The sequence below is a fragment of the Mirounga angustirostris genome, unplaced genomic scaffold (assembly GCF_029215605.1).
Source record: "Mirounga angustirostris isolate CCGP_5_RB_7025 unplaced genomic scaffold, mMirAng1.0.hap1 SCAF_1, whole genome shotgun sequence".
Lineage (NCBI taxonomy): Eukaryota > Metazoa > Chordata > Mammalia > Carnivora > Phocidae > Mirounga > Mirounga angustirostris.
In genome coordinates this window covers 197,071,357-197,088,361 of record NW_026991709.1, presented here as the reverse complement: position 1 = coordinate 197,088,361, position 17,005 = coordinate 197,071,357, and the positions used below count along the sequence as shown (strand labels likewise).

At 57.2% G+C, this 17,005-nt stretch overlaps 1 protein-coding gene across 16 annotated transcripts in view; it reads right to left on the bottom strand.

Moving 5' to 3' along the window:
* CACNA2D2 (calcium voltage-gated channel auxiliary subunit alpha2delta 2) overlaps nucleotides 1-17,005 on the bottom strand; it is a 142,328-nt gene that overhangs the window by 106,232 nt on the left and 19,091 nt on the right. For all 16 annotated transcript variants that reach the window (XR_010412909.1, XR_010412914.1, XM_064595610.1 and 13 more), the window contains exon 2: nucleotides 9,213-9,294. Coding sequence is in view for 14 of the 16 variants with exons in the window: in XM_064595610.1 (XP_064451680.1) it covers nucleotides 9,213-9,294 (82 nt within the window). In the remaining 2 variants the exon portion in view is untranslated. The remainder of the gene's footprint in view (nucleotides 1-9,212; nucleotides 9,295-17,005) is intronic.

The following is a 17,005-nucleotide window of genomic DNA, read 5'->3' as shown; positions in this document are numbered from 1 at the left end:
GCCCCAGCCTGACATCTGGGTGGCAACACACCTTGCAGCAGGCTCTTCTCTTGGGCCCTTCTTCAAGGCCCCCACACTCTCCATTTCCTCACAAAGAGCAATCGGGGACCCTGGATGTGGGGCCAAGCCTGGCAGATCCCATGCAAGCCTACTGCTCCCAGGGCATCTGGCACTGAAGCTCCACCTTGATGCACTGGATCTGTTTCCCCATGTGGGGCTGGGGGGTTCCCATGGTCCTGTGGGACAGTCAGAGCCCTGGTCTCCCCCTTCTCAGTCCTCGATGCCTGCCACTTTGCCTATCTATGCACTGAACAGTTACTAGCTAAGCACCTATCCCTGGCCAGCCTCAGGGGCACATATATGCAAGTCTGCATGCCACAGGTGTGCATGTATATGTGCCCTCCTTGGGTGTGCAGCCTGCTTCTCCACCCAGACTGTATGACCTCTCAGATGGGGCCCAGCCCCCAACCCCACACCTTCAGGCCAGGATGCTTGAGCCTTGGGGTTTCCCGAGAACCCAAGGATGGACAAGGAGTGGGCTGAGGAGTCTATCCAGGATCCCCCCCAACACACACACACACACACACACACACACACACACGCAAGTAGCCAGCCAGCTGCCCTGCAGAGCCACCAGGTCCCAGGGCTGGGAGAGAAGTACATGAAAGACAGGAGGTTTGGGGCTCTGCAACCTTCTCCAAACTCTAGATCTTTGCTCACAAGGAGAGGAGAGCCATGCTCAGAGAAGGTGGAGGCAGGCCAGGCTGAGCCTCTGTCTCCTGCCTGGTCATGGTAAATGGTGCTCATGTTGCCCCTGGGGCTGGCTGTGCTTTGTCAGAACCAATTACTTCTCTGCCTCTGCCAAATGCTTGGGGCTCCACAAATTTCAGGCAAGTGTCCCCATGGCTGCCACCGATCCAGCAATGGATGGGGGTGGAGGAGCAGGGAGGAATGCAGATCAGGTTGGCCATACCCGGAGGCCCAGCATGGAAACGCATTCCACCCTCTACCCCCATCCCCCATCTCCCACCCTTGATCATCCAGACCGGCCCCTGGCTCTGGACATGCGGCCCCACTGCTCTCCAGAGATGGATGCAGAGGCCAGCAGGGAGGGGAGCAGACCCTGGCCTCTTCTCAATAATCTGCAAATACTGGGCCCCCATTGGAGCTGACCCCCCCACTGTCCTGCTACCAGGCCAGCCTCTCTGGGGACCCCAGGGGAGAGCCAGGGTGTTCATCAGAATAGTCCTGCTATGTGTGGGGGGAGGAGTGGGGGTGTCTTGCCTTAGGAAAGCTTGACAGACAGATGTCTTAGGCTCCCAAAATGGAAGGATTGAGGGGCATCCACTTTAGGGAAGGAGTGTGCAGCAAAGCCATGGGTTCTCAACCCAAACTTCCAGAGAGACGCCCTCTGTCTGCCTGGTGAGGCATGACCCTGCCTCTGAGATTGTCTCTTCTTTAAACTGAGGGACCCCACACCTGGCTGGCTCGGTTGGAGGAGCCTGCGACTCTTGATCTTGGGGTTGTAGATTCGAGACCCATGTTGGGTGTAGAGATTACTTAAACAGATAAACTTAAAAAACAAAAATTAAAAAAAATAATAAATGGAGGGACCCCAGTCACAGAACCTTCCAGAGATCCCTGGACTTGCCACCTTCAAGAACCTGTGATCCTCAGCCTTGGCCTCGGCCACACTACTTTCAGATCCACTAACCTCTCCCCAGGGCCAATACCTGGGGCCGGCCCACAGATCGGCGGTGTCCCACCACTTCCACTCTACTGCCAGTCAAGCCCCATGCCCAACCCACCAGGCCTGGAGACAAGCTGCCAGCTGGCTGACTGATTTGAGAAACAGACTCACAGGCCTCTTCTGGAGTATAGGGTCCCTTTCCTTCACCACTGCCCACCTCCTCCCTAGGGGTGCCTCTGCAGCTGGCTCCCTGGGTCTCTGGCTCAAGAAGCCACCCATCCTTCCCTGGTCCATGGGCCCCATTTCTTCAAGCCCTGCCTCTCCCTGTAAGGTTCCCAAAAGATGCCATGGTCGGCCAGTGCTAGAGACTGAATATCTGTGTTGCCCCAAAATTCATATGTTGAAACCTAATCCCAACATGACGGTATTTGGAGGTGGGCTCTATGGGAAGTAATCAGGTCATTAGGGCAGAGCCCCTTCAGAAGGGGATTCGTGTTCTCATTAAGGACCCCAGAGAGATCCTTCCCCCTTCCACCATGTGAGGAAAGCAAGAAGACAGCTATCTATGAACCATGAAGTGGGCCTTCGCCAGACACCAGATCTGTTGACACCTTGATGTTGGACTTCCCAGCCTCCAGAGCCATTAGAAAGAAATTCTGTTGATTATAAGGCACCCAGCCTATGGTATTCTGTTACAGCAGCTGGAACAGACTCAGACAGGAGGGACAGGAAAATGGATCTCCAAATTCCTGGGCTGAGACAAGCAAAGGGGACACCATGGGCATCTGAATTTCCTCAAACTGTGACCAACTCCTGGAAGAGCAAGCAATTGACAGCGGGGATGGGGGGGAGCATAACGGCACCCCCACATTTATAGGGCTCTGTCCATAGCCTTTCCTTGCCCCTGGTCCCTTGAGATCCTCTCATGTTCCATGAAGACAGAGATGCTCAGATCCCCATGTCACGGATGGGGGAAGCAAGACTTAGAGAGGCAGGACAACACGCCCCAGGTCCCCGAGCGTGGGAAGGTCATCCTGCCCACTCCACTCTTTCCACCACCACCCACTGTGGCGTTGCTGCGCATGGCAGAGGTTCCAGGTTCAAGTTCCAGTTCTGCCACTTACTAGCTCTGGGACCTCAAGGCAGGTCTCACCTTAGGAATGCACAACTCTTTTCTCCTGCTCTGAGCCAGTCCCTATCCTCTGGAACTGACCTTGGCCATGGCCCTGCGGTGGTCCCTCTCCAATGCCGGTACCACCAGCCATGGGTCTGCTGATCCCACCCAGAGAGGCCCCTCCCACAGACCTGTCCCCTCCATACCCACAGCCTCCACAGGCACCTGGGGAGCAGCTCTGCACTGAGGCTGTGCCCAAACTCCAGAAGCCTCCTGGCAGGGCTCCCTGCACCAGCCTCCCCCTGCAAGACTCCGGAGCAAGGGGCTCTGAATTGGCCATGGACGCAACCACCCACTCGTGCTCCTCTGGGGACCTCCCTGTCACTGCATCCTCCACCTGCTGTGGGGCTGTTCTGACCTAACACCCTCACTAGAGGCCTGGGAGGGGTTAGGGGCTGAGAAGGGCACAGTTACTGGCAAGGTACTGGAGGAGCCCTTGGGGTAGGGGAGGCTCCAGTAGTGAGTGCCCATGGAAGGCATGGCCAACATAAGCCAGGGCCCCTGGGCAAAGTGTCTCGGGGCAGCCCTCCCCCCACACCGACCTCCCCGCACTCCTTCTCTGGTGGGAGGGTGTGTGGAAGGGATGTTGGAGACCCAAGCCAGTCCTCTGGCCCGCAGGCAGGAGCTCCTGCCACTGATGAAATGGCTTTTGAAAAGCTTCAAAAATGGAATTTTCTCCTTTGGCAACAACAGAGTGTGTGTGGGGGGGGATGGGCTGAGCAGGACGCAGTCTCCCGGTCTCCCAGTCTCTTGTCTCCCCACACAGTGCTCAGGAGAGAGCACTGCCAGACCTCATGTGGGGGAGGGGCAGAAGAGGCCACCCCCAGGGCAGCCCTGGGAAAGAAAGAAGTGGGGAGCAGGCTGGGCTGGGGGAACAGAGAAGGGGTCCAGGCAGGCTTCGGCCAGGCTTCCATGCATCTGCCTCTGTGTATCTAATTATGCTCAAGTGGCGGCCTCACCACGTTTCAGACGCCCTCCCAGGAGCCCCTCCTCAGCCCCATGCATCCCCGCTGGGTGCCGAGCAAGAGGACCATATGGAGGGAATAATAAGACAATTAACTTTCCATTAAAGAATAATATATGTGGGTTTTTAGGGAGGCGAGCGGCAGCAATCCTTACCCAGCGGTATATTTCACACCCGCGCCCCCCCACCCCCACCGCAACGCACCCCACATCCTGATCATCTTCACCAGGAGAAAGGAGGACACTGCTGGGCCTCACTGGGAGGTGGCTGGAGGAGGGGTGGGGGCTTTGGGAGGAGCAAAAGCAGAGCCCCTAGGACAAAGGTTCTGAGGCTTCCAGGAACCTTCGGGAGGGGCTTTGATGGGCCTGGTTGGGGCTCCCTCAGCACCCCTCATCTTACTATGAGCACATCAGCTGGGACAGCTGTGCTGGTCTCCGAGGTGGGCAGGGGGTGGTCCGCCTGGCCAGGGAGCTGCAGGCCTCCCTCTTGGGGTACATGTGAACCACAGTGCTCTGAGAGAAGGACCGACTGTGGGGTCTGGGGGTCACAACGGCTTGAATTCCCCTTTCCTGGCCCTCCAGGGGCTGTTCTGTTCCCTGGCACCTCCCCCTACCCCGGCTTCCTTCCTCCTCTTCTGCCCCAGCCCTTCTAGGGTTCTGAGCTTCCCTGGCACTCTTGGACACTGCTAACCCCACCTGAATGCCCAGATGCCCAGAGAGAACCCACCCCAGATGGGGGCCAACCACAGTCTTGGCCGGCACCCCTAAGCCAGTGTGTGAGTATGCATGAGTTTCAGGAATTAGTGGTACCAGCCAGGGGGGAGGGCTGGAGGGGCAGTGGGAGGCCTGTCTCAAAGGCATGTAGGAAGGGGCCCTGTCGTGGCCAGACTTTGGTCCTTGCCAGGAGCCAGCTCCAGATGTGGCACTCCACAAATATTAATTACACATTCCCAGGGAGCACTAAGTAGATGGGGTACCGGGATGGCCAGGGGCAGACAAGATGGGCTGGGACTGTGCCACCATCACTGGTTCAGAAATGCCACCCTGGCTACCCAGAGCGTGAGGACACATGGATACCATCGGTCTGAATCACCATGCCTGTCCAGAGAAGCACAGAAGTGGGGAGTGGAGGAGGAGATTTGGGGGTAGGGATCTCCGAGTCCTAGGGTCCTGTTCTCTGTAGACACAGCTCAGCAACTGAGGGGAGGGGCTGCCTCAGGGTAGCTCCTCCAGGCAGGCCCCAGGCCTGCACCTCTGGCTTTGGTACTTCTCCCCAACCCCACTACCACATAAGACTGGCCTGTCGGGGCTCCAGGATGGGACTGGCTAGTGGAGACAGTCGCTCAGGTCCTTGGTTTTCCCGTTTGTATTTAGGACCACAGGAGTAACGAGCCGCATGCAGCTGGGCTAAGGCCATCATGGAACTGAGGCAGCCAGGGATGTTGACAAGGCTCTAAGCCATTTCTGCCCCAATGAGAAGGCGAGGTAGGAGGGGTTGATGTGGACTGAGAAAGGCGCCCACAGGCCCAGGCTTGGCTTGACACTTTCCAGAGAGACGCCTGTGGACCCCAGACATGGTCATCCTGGATCTCTATTCCCAGCCCAGCTTTGGCCAGGAAGCCTTCCCTCACCCCAGAGAGAGGATCTTCTTCAGAGACCCTCCAAGGAAGGTGTCTCACCCAGGTCAGGAACGCATCTCAGGATGGTACACCTGATGAGCCACTGGTTCTTCCTCACGTCTGACTATAATCTCTCCTGCTTTGCTTCCCCACAAGGTCCCCGGAGTTGTTCCCCTTCTACACTGGACACCCAGTCAGAAGTGAGTAGGTTCCTGGCTGTACCTGTCAGAGTGACCTGGGCTTCAGAGTGGGGAAAACGGCCATCTCCACGTCCTCCCCCATGCACCCCCAGGCACCTGATGAATTATTCATCCTGATCAGCCTCATTATGTAAATGAGCTCAGAGCCCAAGCATATGCTCTCTGCTCTTCCCCCGCCCCACCAAGGATGGGGACAATATGGTGATGATGGGGGAGGGCAGAGAAGGAGCTTGGGAGACATGGATCAGCTTCCAGGGGTTCTGCAGAGGGCAGACTACAGTAGAACCCACACTTCTGTGGCCTCTTCACATCAGGAATAGGCCAGGGCTTGGTGGGGGGACTGGGGTACCTGGGGGGAGCCATGGCTCAGGACTGTCTGGCTAAGCATGGGGGTGGGGATGGCATGTGAAGACCAGGCCACAGCCGGAGCACCCACTATGTGCTGGCCCTGGGCTTAGATGAGGAAATGTGATGGGGTCTTTGCAGACAGCCCCCACACCCCACCTTGGTGTGCTATGGTTCCTAACCTGTAAGTGGGCTCTGGTCTGCACGCAGCCATGCCTCCATGGGGTTGTGGTCGGGAGGAGGAAAGTGCCAAGGCAAGGAAAATGCTCCCATATGCCACTGCCTGCAGTTTCTGGACTCCTGCCACTACCAGCTCTTGGGGCGCCCAGCTCCTGGGAGTGGGGCAGCCTCCAGGACCGGGGTAGGGGCAGAGGGCAGCCATGCAGGGGAGGAAGGCCAAGGGGGCCCAGATGCCAGGACACCCCAACTGCAGGGTGTTTGGGGGGAGCACAGAATCAGCTCAGGGAGACCTAAGGCTGTCAGCTTGGTGGAGCTGGTGCCAGGATCCCCGGGAGCATCTGCAGTTGGGTCAGGGCTCTGCTGTAAGCATCCTCCCAACCCATCATTGCTGGGCAGGGGCTGGCCACACAGGCCCTCTCATATGCATCTGAAGGAGAGCCATGGTGACTTAGTCAGGTCTGGGGTGGCTTGTAGGGGGCGGGGAGGTTGGCTCCCTCCCGCTCCTGTGGGATTGTCCTTTTCCTCTGGAATTCTTTACTTGCTTTCCTGCCGCCCACCTCACCAGAGTGCCAGGTGCCAAGAAGCAGCCCCAGAGCTGTCAGCGGGAAGTAAGAGGCTGAGGAAGCCGGTGAGAAAAAACTGGAGCAGGACAGAGAGCCGCCGGGGAGCTGGCAGCCGTCGGCAGGCAGAGGGATGCCAGGAGGAGCCAGCCGGGAACGCCAGGTCAGCACTTCTCTGACTGTGGCCAGGCTGGCCACCACCGCACCAAGCACAGCCCCTGCTCCAGCCCAGCTCCCCACTTCCCCAGGCTCATCCTGCCCAGCCTTCCAAGAGGTGCCCCTAGAGGAGGAGCAGGCTGGGGACAGGAGTCAGGAGCCCTGGTCCAAGCCCCAGGGCTGCCACAGCCAGCTGCATGACTCTGGTTGTGGCTGGCCGGGTGGGGGTGGGGGAAGATGTGCTCACGGAGGAAAGTGTCTGGAATCACTCACCTCCCATCAGAAAGGGAGGGGCCAACAGGTCCTCGGAGTGAAAACTCCAATCAGTGAGGGAAAGTCAAATTTCTAGAAAAGGGGGTGTATCTGTGTCAGCCCATCCACTGTTATTCTCATCACCTCATCCTCCAGCCAGATCTCCCAGACACGCCACAGATCAGATCAGTGAGGATCAGAGAGGGTTGGGGACTCGCCCAGGAGCACACAGTGGGGATGCTGAGCTGGGCTTCCATCTCTGGTTCTCACCAGCCAGGGAGCTCAATGGTTCAGACAGAACCAAATCTCATGTATGAAATGGGTACATTATCTTCTTACTGGCAAACTTTCAGGGTCTGAGTTGCCCATGACTATAAAATAAACAATGTCCTCAAGCTGGGAATTCAAAGCACGGAACATTCTTGACTGGAGGTGCGTAGTTAACTACTTATGGTACGTCTTATGTTCCAATACAAGACTTGGAAAGGCACACGATGCACATTCCAGGGTACTATCACTTCTTCATTAACCTACACTGCTACACTTGGCAGCACCCACTTAGAACCTAGTCTGTGCCGGGTACAACTCCTGAGCATAAACTGACTTCTGTTCTGGAACAGCTTTTCCTACAGAGCCTTCTCTGGAAAGCTCTGCTGGCCTCTAAGTACGGCTGAGTCATTGAGAGTTCATGGGAAGAGTGGGATGGGGGTTACTGCAATTCAAGCCCAGCAATTAGGGCAGGGAGGTTCAGAGAGACTGGGCCACTAGGGGGAGGATACCCAGCAAGCTGGGGGCTGAGACCTCCAGACCCAGACTCCCGCTCCCCGTCACGCTGCCACCTTGTTAGCCAGCCCTGATCAGCTGCATCTGTGCCGGAGGGACAGCCCCATCCACAGCCAGTGGCGATGTACTCACTGCCAGCCCCGTTTCCTGGGTACCTGCCCCAAGCTAAGCAGGGGGGAAGGACCAAGGCTAAGACCCCATGGTAGCTTCCCCATTCACCTGCTGATCCCAGCCCTGAACAAGAAGGATGTCACGAAGAGGGTCCAGACCTGGCCTCTTGGCTTAACCACCTACAGAAACTCTGTTTACTCTGCTGTTCCCGGACAACCATCGGCAGGAGAGCCCTGTTACTCCCCTGCTCGGTTCTGGTCGGGCGTGCTGGCCCAAGCCTCCAGCAAGAGCTCCTCAAAGTACCCCCAGGTCCCTGGAAGTCCCACCCAAGCACTCCAAGAGCTCAGCTCTCCGAGCCTCTGCATTTCCACATAAAGAGTGACGGCTCAGAGACCTGACAGTGACACATTTTGCAGCCTTCTGGGGGTGACGGATGGCCTGCTCTTCACATCACTATTTCAAACATTAACATAATCTCCGAGGATGAATGTGGTCGCTCGTGCCTAATCAATCACCCCTCCTGCCCTGATCCCTCAACTTGCCAAGCACAGGCTTTCAACCCGTCTCCTGCTACAGCGCCCTGAGCGGCCAGCGCCGCGCTCCGCTGTTGTCGGCCTGGCCGCCCCACTCATCGCGTGGACAGTTCCTCAACCTCTGTGCGCAACCGCACCCACTGCACCCTCCAGGGCCTGGCCCCCTGCCTCAGGGGCTACCTCAGACACAGACCTCACCCACGTAAAACCCTGAAACTCTGGGGTGCCCGAGTGGCTCAGTCAGTGAGGCATCCGACACTCGATTTCGGCTCAGGCCATGATCTCGGCGTCGTGGGATTGAGCCCCGCGTCGGGCTCCACACTCAATGCAGAGTCTGCTTGTCCCTCTCCTTCTGCTCCTCCCCCCACTTGCCTTCTCGCTCTCTTTCTCAAATAAATAAATAAATAAAATCTTTTTTTAAGAAAAACTTGAAAGCCCAACACCCTGACATCAGAGCTCACTGGCTAGTGCTCAGTACCAGAAAGAGCAGGCCAAGTCCTGGAGGAGTGGCTGTTTTTCTAGTAATTTCCCCACCTGCCCCATTGGGACCAGCACTGGCCAACCTCACTCCTTATTTCTGAAGCCCTTCTCCCATTCCCACTCAGAAGAGGGTCCCTGAGCAGAAAGCAAAGAGCACCGGGCTTACCTCACGGAGCTGTTGGACACCCCCAAAGATCCGCATCACGCCATCGATCTCTTGCTCCAGGCGCCGGGCCCAGTGCTGCATCCTGTGTGCAGAGAGGAGAGAGGTGTCAGGAGGGCCCCCCTCCCCAGTGCTGGGACAGCCCAGCGCCGAGTGACCTGGGGCGTGACCCGTAGCAGCCACTCCTTCAGAACCCGATCTTCACTGGAGGAGAAACAGAGACTAGGAACCGGAGTAAGCCTGTGATTCCCTTTGAAGCCTAGACCTGGTGGCCCAGGCTCTCCTCACGTACTGTTGCGCAGCCAGGGAGGAGAACAGGCTGTAGTTTAAATGCACCGAGGGAGTCCAGCAGCTCCAAGAAGCCTGCAGGGAGACTATTTTTCACCGTGAAGAGCCAGCCCTTGATGTTGCTGCTCTGAATGTGGGGACTCTGGACACCAGGGAAGAGGGGAACATGAGTGAGCCATGTGGGGGCTGCTGGATCTCAGAGCCTCCTGTCCCCAAGGCTGGGTGAGGCCTGAGGAAGGGGAAGGAACATGAGTCGCTGCCATCACCACCAAGTCATTGTGTAGCCGGGGGCAGCTTCCTGCCCCCGTGGGCCTCAGCTGAGAAGTGGACGTGGAGATTCTGGTGGAGGCAGCCCTCATCTTTCCAGCACACAGATGTTATCTGAAGCTCATTGCTGCGTGCCCCGCATCAACTGCCCACCCACAGGTCCAGTTCAGACCATTCCGCCCCTTTCCAGGGGCTTTGCAAGCCCCATGAGTCCTTCACCTGAGCCACCAGCCTAAGCAGGTCTCCTTCGCACTGGTGTTTCTCTGAGCTCGTTCTGACCCGTCTGTGTCTGTTTCCTCCTCCAGAAAGTGGGGATAATTTGGGACCACCTCATAGGGTATGAGAACAGGCAGTCAAAGGTGCTGCACTGGGATACTTGTGAGCCAACAGGAGGCACAGGTGGCCTCAGGACCCAGCATTCTCAGCCCACACCCACGGAACAGGAGTGGCATCGGGGGAGAGGCTCGGTCCACGTTCTAACCTGTGACCCTTCCTTTAGGCAGTGCCAGATCAGGTGAGCAAAACCATACCAGGGAGATGTTCTCCACACTTCCCAAGGTGTTCTCTGCTGTGACCAAGGTCCGCTGCCCTAATGCATCTGAAAAGGTACCTCAACGTCCTCATCCCACCACACAGAGAACAAGGCCATTCCAGGGAGGGCTCATAGGAGAGTTACCACAAAGATTTAAATACACCACGGGTTAAGCACAGCCCATAGGGCAAGGTAGGGGTGGGGTGAAGCCAGCCCCCCAGTCTCTGGAGGAGTACCCTAGAAACCATAGGATCCAGGAGATCACATCTGGCCCTAACATGTGCCCTGGGCCTGCTACGTCTCCCACCTTCCCCAGTGTCACTCAGGGCCAGGACTCTGCTAGCTCCCTGGGTCAGAAGAGCTCGAGCCTCCACCCCAGCCCCCTGCCCCACATCCATCCTCAGGCCTGTGGCTGGGGGGCTGGGCCTGTGCCATTGTGTGTGCCCGGGTCGGTTGGCATGGGAACTTGGAGCAGGAAGCGGGCGGATCACTAATTGCAATTTGCCAAGCTGAATGTCAGGACCGTGATGGAAAAAAAAAAATTAACATCAAAAGAAATAGGTATTAGCTTCAGCTTGTTGCTGGCTGAGCCACAGCCTGATGCCCACCTCCAGTTCCCACCACAGGGAAAAAGCTAACCCCAAGCCCAGGAGGAGGCCAGGTTGCAGACCAGGCTACAAAGGGCAATCAGGCCTCCGGTGCTAGCCAGGGGAGGGCAAAGCCCAGCAGAGAGCGGAGAGCCTGCTTGGCCCCTGCTCCTATGTACCAGGTGCTGATCGCGTGGCCGTGGCTGTGGGTGGACAGCGGGGCAGGTGGCTGTTTTTGCTCCTGAGACAGAGCCCGGGAGCGGTGGGGGGGAATGTTGAGGTGGGATGTTGTGTCCAGCTAGGTACAAAAATGGTTGAGGTCAAGGAGCTGATCTCCAAAGGGAACCATTAACTCTGCCCTGGGCCTGACCCTGACCTCAGTCACTCACTGGTCCAGGGGACGAATGCCAATCATAATCGTTTCTGGGACTAATGTGCACAAGGGCACCCACGATGTACATGGAGTGGTGCCAGCATGCCACTTGCTCTCTTGCTTCAAGCCTCACAAAGCAGCAAACATTATCATCCCCAATCTACAGATGAGGAAACTGAGGCACAGGGGCTTTAGGTGACCAGCCCACGGTCACCCACCCAGGAAGCAGCAGACATGGAGCCTGATGCATGGATGTGCTAGAGTCAGCAAGAGCCACGCAAGAGTGCACCTCCTCCCAGCTCTGCATTCAGTATTGTCACTCTGCGAACTTGAAATCGGCCATGGTGGGAATATTTATACCACAGAAATCGGCAAATGCTACAAATTGCAGTTCTTTTTCCCCCTGGAGAGTGAACTGTAAACATTTACTAGCACACCACTGATTCGGCCCCAGGCTGTTGACTCTTTTCTAGTGTATCTATAGGTCTCTGGTTCTAGGATTTCACAGATAAGCAAAAGAAAATTAATTGGAAGAACAGACATGGATGCCAAGTTTTTATTTTGCTCAGACAACACATTATTATTATTATAATCACCATCATTTCATCTAAAAAGGCTATTTCAACACTAAAAGAATTTTAGAAGAGCCAAATCTCAGGATAAAGTCCAATTCTTTCCAAGATACACACACTCTTTCCCTCCCTCTCTCCCTCCCTCCCACTGTCTCTCTCTCACACTCACAGACACATACACTCACACACATACATTCACATGCACATACACACGGCCTCCCCACTTCCACCCCCAGGCTGAGCAGCTCCAGACTCTGCTGTAGGTCGCAGAGACCGGTCCGCCCATGACATGGCAGGACACACACATCCTCCTGGGGGCCGGGGTGGGGGGGTGGCTCTAGCCCTTGGTCTGGTGCCCTGGGCGTGATGGACAGACAGACCCCAGGCCCCAGCAGCACCATGCATCAAAACAATGCCAGGGAAAACAAGTTACTCTGATTATTCACCTAAACCAAACCCAATTAGGAAGGCAGTATGTGTCCCAGTGTTAAAAAGAACATGATAGATAAATCATTTCACTGTCACTGAGATGAGAGTATGTGGGTTCCAGGGTTTGGCTGGCATATCAGTGCTGGCTCTAAGGCGTGACACCATGGGACAAAGGAGGCCGGGAGTCATCTATGCACCCCCACAGCTCCTGTCTGAAGGCTGGAGAAACCACCCACCAAGCCGAGGCTGACCTGGCCAGGCACAGCCGCATTCCCTCTGGCAGAATGGCATGGGGGCTTTGGAAGTATGTGGGACGTATCTGGATCCATGGCCCCACTGGATCAAAGGCAAGCTGACCAAATATGCCTGGGCTCCCATCAGCCCAGGGCCAGGTGCCTGGCTCCACAGTGCCTCCTGAGGGCTGCCCATGGGTCACCCTCCCGACAGCGTAGGCCCACCTGCTGGTTCCCCACATCCCTGTGTTTTTCCATGCTCTTCACCGAGATGACACTGCTTATCTCCGAGTGTCTCTAAGTGCCAAATTAGCAAGACAGGGAGGCGAGAGAGTGTCTGGGAGGAGGCACGTGCAGCCAGGGGCTGCAGCCCTCAGGATGACTGGTGTGGGCAGGAGAGGCCGAGGACAGAGCCCTGTACCTCTGTGTCCTCTATGTGCCTGAACCCAGGGAGGTGCAGGCACTGGGCCCCCATTCCACAAATAAGAAAACGGAGGCCCCTGGCAAGGATGGGTGCAGGGCCACATACTTAGCAGGAAGCCAGATCCATCCTCTTGGCTCCATCAGCTCCCTGACCCCACCCTTCCAGGACAGGGCAGCTTCTGGGAAGCCTCAGGCACCACGAGGTCGAGGTGTGACCACGACCTCCGGGAGTTGAGCTCCCTTCAAATGTCAGTATTCCTGTCTGTAAATAAGGCGAATGACTGGCTGAAAAGCTTCAATGGCCAAATCCACACGGCAACCTCGATGCATATTTACCAGGCACCCCTGGGGGCTACGAGAGCACCCAATACAGTGCCCCCGTGCTCAGGAGAGCTCCCATGAATGCCTGCACTTGGGGAGAAGGGCACGGAGGGAGGGAGTGTGGCCAGGATTCCTGGAAAGGGTGAGAGAGAGGCAGAGAGTGGGCACAGGGCAGAGGGGCACTAAGCCCGGACCTGGCAGACTGAGGGCAGCCCAGCGGGAAGAAGGCCCAAGGGGCTGCAGGACGCCAGGCCTTGCTCTCCAGGGCAGGCTTCAGAACCAAGAGGAGTATGTGAGAGAAGAGTCACTAAGAGGTAAGGGAGCGAGGCCATCCCCATGCGGGGTGAGGAACTGGGGCTGAGGACCCCCTTCAGCGGGCAGAACCACCAAGAGCCCAGCTCGAGCCTGGGGAGGCCCCAGCCAAACTACAGAGCCGCCCTGGGGTCTGGAGCTCTGAGGCCTGCAGCGGGGAGGGGCAGGGCAGGAGGAGGGGGGAGGAGAAGCCCCGGGAAGGGGAGGGGAGGGGAGAGGGAGAGGGAGGGCCTGTGTGCAGATGCCGCAGCACAGATGAGACTGTTGCCAGTTGTTAATTTTATGCCGAAGTTGTTGATCAGAATGTGATTTAATTGTACAGTATAATCCAGGCTTTTGGAATAAATTATGCAGAAAACTCATCTATAATTAAACAAATCAAAAAACCAGAGACAGGTGACAAGGCAGGTTTACCCTCGGAGGGCGCGGGTGGGTGTGGGAGGCCGGACCCTGCAGAAGGGCCAGAAGGGAAGGAGGCAGGCTTTGTTCCAGAGCAGGCAGGGGCAGGTCCAGGGAGGCCAAGGCCTAGTAGGGGCCTCAGGACTCCCAACCTCTGCCTCTGCAGGCCTCCTTACCACTATGGAGGCATTCTGCCATCAAAGCCCTGCTGCGGGCTGCCTCCACCAGGCAGCCTGCCTGGATGAACTTGGTTGCCCTGGGGACCTCTGAGCAATCTCCTGTCCTCCCACTAGCTCAGCAGAGCAGCCATCACAACGGGGCAGGTGGGGGGCGGGGGGCAAGGGTGGAGCTGCAGGTGAAGCGGGAGGGGTGGATGGCAAGACAGGACGAGGCTGGGGCAGGTGAGGGGTGTGGGGGCCACCCGCGGCTCAGGGCATGTGAGCCAAGCCTGGCAGTGGTGGCAGCCCACAGGTCTCCTGCTTCTCTCGTGACAGGCTGGCCAATTATTCTCCCAGCTCTGGGGGAGGCAATGATTTAAAATAAATTGCTATTCAATTATTCTGATTATATTTCAGCTGGCCTGCCATCTCCCACCTCGGTGTTTTCACAGTCTTCTGAAGGGGAAAGAAGAAAAGATCGGGCGAGAGAAGGGTGGTAAGGGACAGACAGACACAGACCTGAAGAGAGCCCAAGAGAGCTGGGCTAGAGGGCCTGCATCAGGCTGACCCTAGCCCAGGGGAAGATGACTGGTGGGTGGGCCTGGAGAGGGTGTCCGTCCCCCGGCAGCCACCCAAAGCTCAGACAGCAACCGTGGCCCCTGCTGAAGCAGCCCTGGCCGTGGCCGGCCCTCCCTCTGGACCACAGCCACCCTGCGAATGGCAGGAAGCTCAAGGCTGCACCCCGGGACTGTGGCATTTCCAGAGCCACCTCCACCAGGGAGTCCTTCCTGACTGCTTGGGTGGATGTCCCTTTCTACCCAGACTGAGTGCCAGGATCCAGTCCTGGCTCTTCTGAGGCCTTGACCCAGACATGTCCTTCTAGGCCTCAGTTTTCCCATCTGGAAAACGGAGATAAAGCTCACCACTTGTCTACCTCTCAGGACCCAAAGAAGAGGCAGGTGGAAACCACGGCCCCAAGGAAGGGATGTCAGCAGGGCTGACTGTCCCACACACTCATGTGCACAGACCCACAGTCCAGTCTTCCTCAGACCTGCAGCTCACTAAGGGGGGATGGCTGTGCCTCTTCCTTAGACTGAGGCCTCCAGGTGCGGTGCAATCCCTCCGGAAGGGCAGGGTCTCCGTGATCCTTCCCTTGTGCACTCGGGAGAGAAGACGCTTGGGCCTCAGCGTCTTTCGGGGCTCAAAGCCCAGGGTATCGCCCCTGACCCTGATTTGATCACAGCCTCCTGAGGATGGCAGAGGGCAAAAGTCTAGTCAAGGTCATTCGCTCCTGAGAGGCCAATTAGGTCCAGCCACTCCTGGCCAAGGACATGAGAGTGCCTACAAATGTGGAGGCCAGTCAGCACAGGGTGATGGGGAGCATGCTGGCTCAGCCAGTGCAGGGTGGAATGAAGCTCCCCAGCTAGCCACCCATCCCTTCAACAGGTAGACTGAGGCACAAGACTCAAAGGACTGGCCCATCTTCAACTGATTTGTAATTCAGCTAAAGAAACCCCTATAGTGTGAGCAACGTGGTACCTGCCCCCCATGTCATGCCCTCCACCCCCCCATCCCACGTACATAGGGACAAAGGCAGCCCATTTACCACAGGCGATTCTCAGAGACCCTGGGGAGCTGGGGAGGGGCTGATGCTGCCGAAGTTCGAATTAGTCTAAATCCATTGGCCTCGACGATGTGTGTCTTGGGACCCTGCCCAAATACTGCTCCTTAATGAGGTTATTAATTACGGGCTGTCCCTTCCCTATCTTTCCCCGGGAAAAAGCTTTTCCTTCTAGCTGGCTCTCGGCTAGGAGGTGGCAGCGAGACCGTGCCTCCCCCCTCAGACTAACAGTGAACAATCATCTGGCTTTAATTAGGGCGCTGGGTCCAGCCCAGTATTTACTCCTAACAGCTTGATGGGGGGAGGGCAGGAGAGACCTGGAGCCAGAGAGCAGCATGGCCCAGGGCTGGAAGAGCCAGGCAGCCCGCTTGGCCCAGAGAGGGATGGAGGGTGTCCAGACTCACACAGCAAATGGTCACAGACCCCAGCCTCGTTCCCCACAATCAGGGCAGGATTAAGGGTCCACAGGGGCACCAGCAGTCAGGAAGGACCCATAGATGAGGCAAGCCTCAGCCAGGGACGTGCTGGCTGAGGCAGGGGAAAAAGTTTCCCCAGTAGCATGGAGGGTCACCTGAGCCTGACTTCTGTTTCTGCTATGGTTAGCTGTGTGACCTTGGTAACATCCTTTCATCTCTCTGGGCCTCTGGTAACTCGTCTAGAAAGTGAGGTGGTTGTCACACCCACAGCCACGGGGGTTCCTGAGCAGCCCCTCAGCAGGACCCCCCTCACCATGCCTGGTCTGGGGTTTTCCAGCAGTAGGAAGAAGCCCCTAAGGGGGACTGCTCCAGCTTCCACAGGAGCAGCCCTTGCAGTACTGAGTGGTCGGAGAAGTCACCAAGGAGCAGGGGAGGAGTAGGGATCCAGGCCAGAGCTCAGCTTGGAGGGTGGGGAAGGGCCCTGGGGCCATCTCTCCCCTAGCCCCTGTTGTACGAGGCCCTGCTCTATGGCCCACGTCTAGCGCTGTGCTTGGCTTCTCCAGATCTGTTTCTCTCTCTCTTTGCCCAAGGAGGGGTGGCCTGAGGCCTCCACAAGCCATTTGGGGATTCATTTCCCAAGGGCTCTAACTGGGGTCTTCCTGCCCGGGGCCTGCACCTGTGAGTCCGGTGTCACAGCGGCGACAGACTCGGACTCTCCCTGCACTGCCTCGGTTCATCCTCACGGCAGCCTAACCCTCATCCCCACTCCTCAGAGGGGAAGACTGAGGCACAGAGCAATTGAGTGATGTGGCCAAGGTCACACAGCTAATGAATGCCCATCAGGATGACACACACCTCTCCTCAA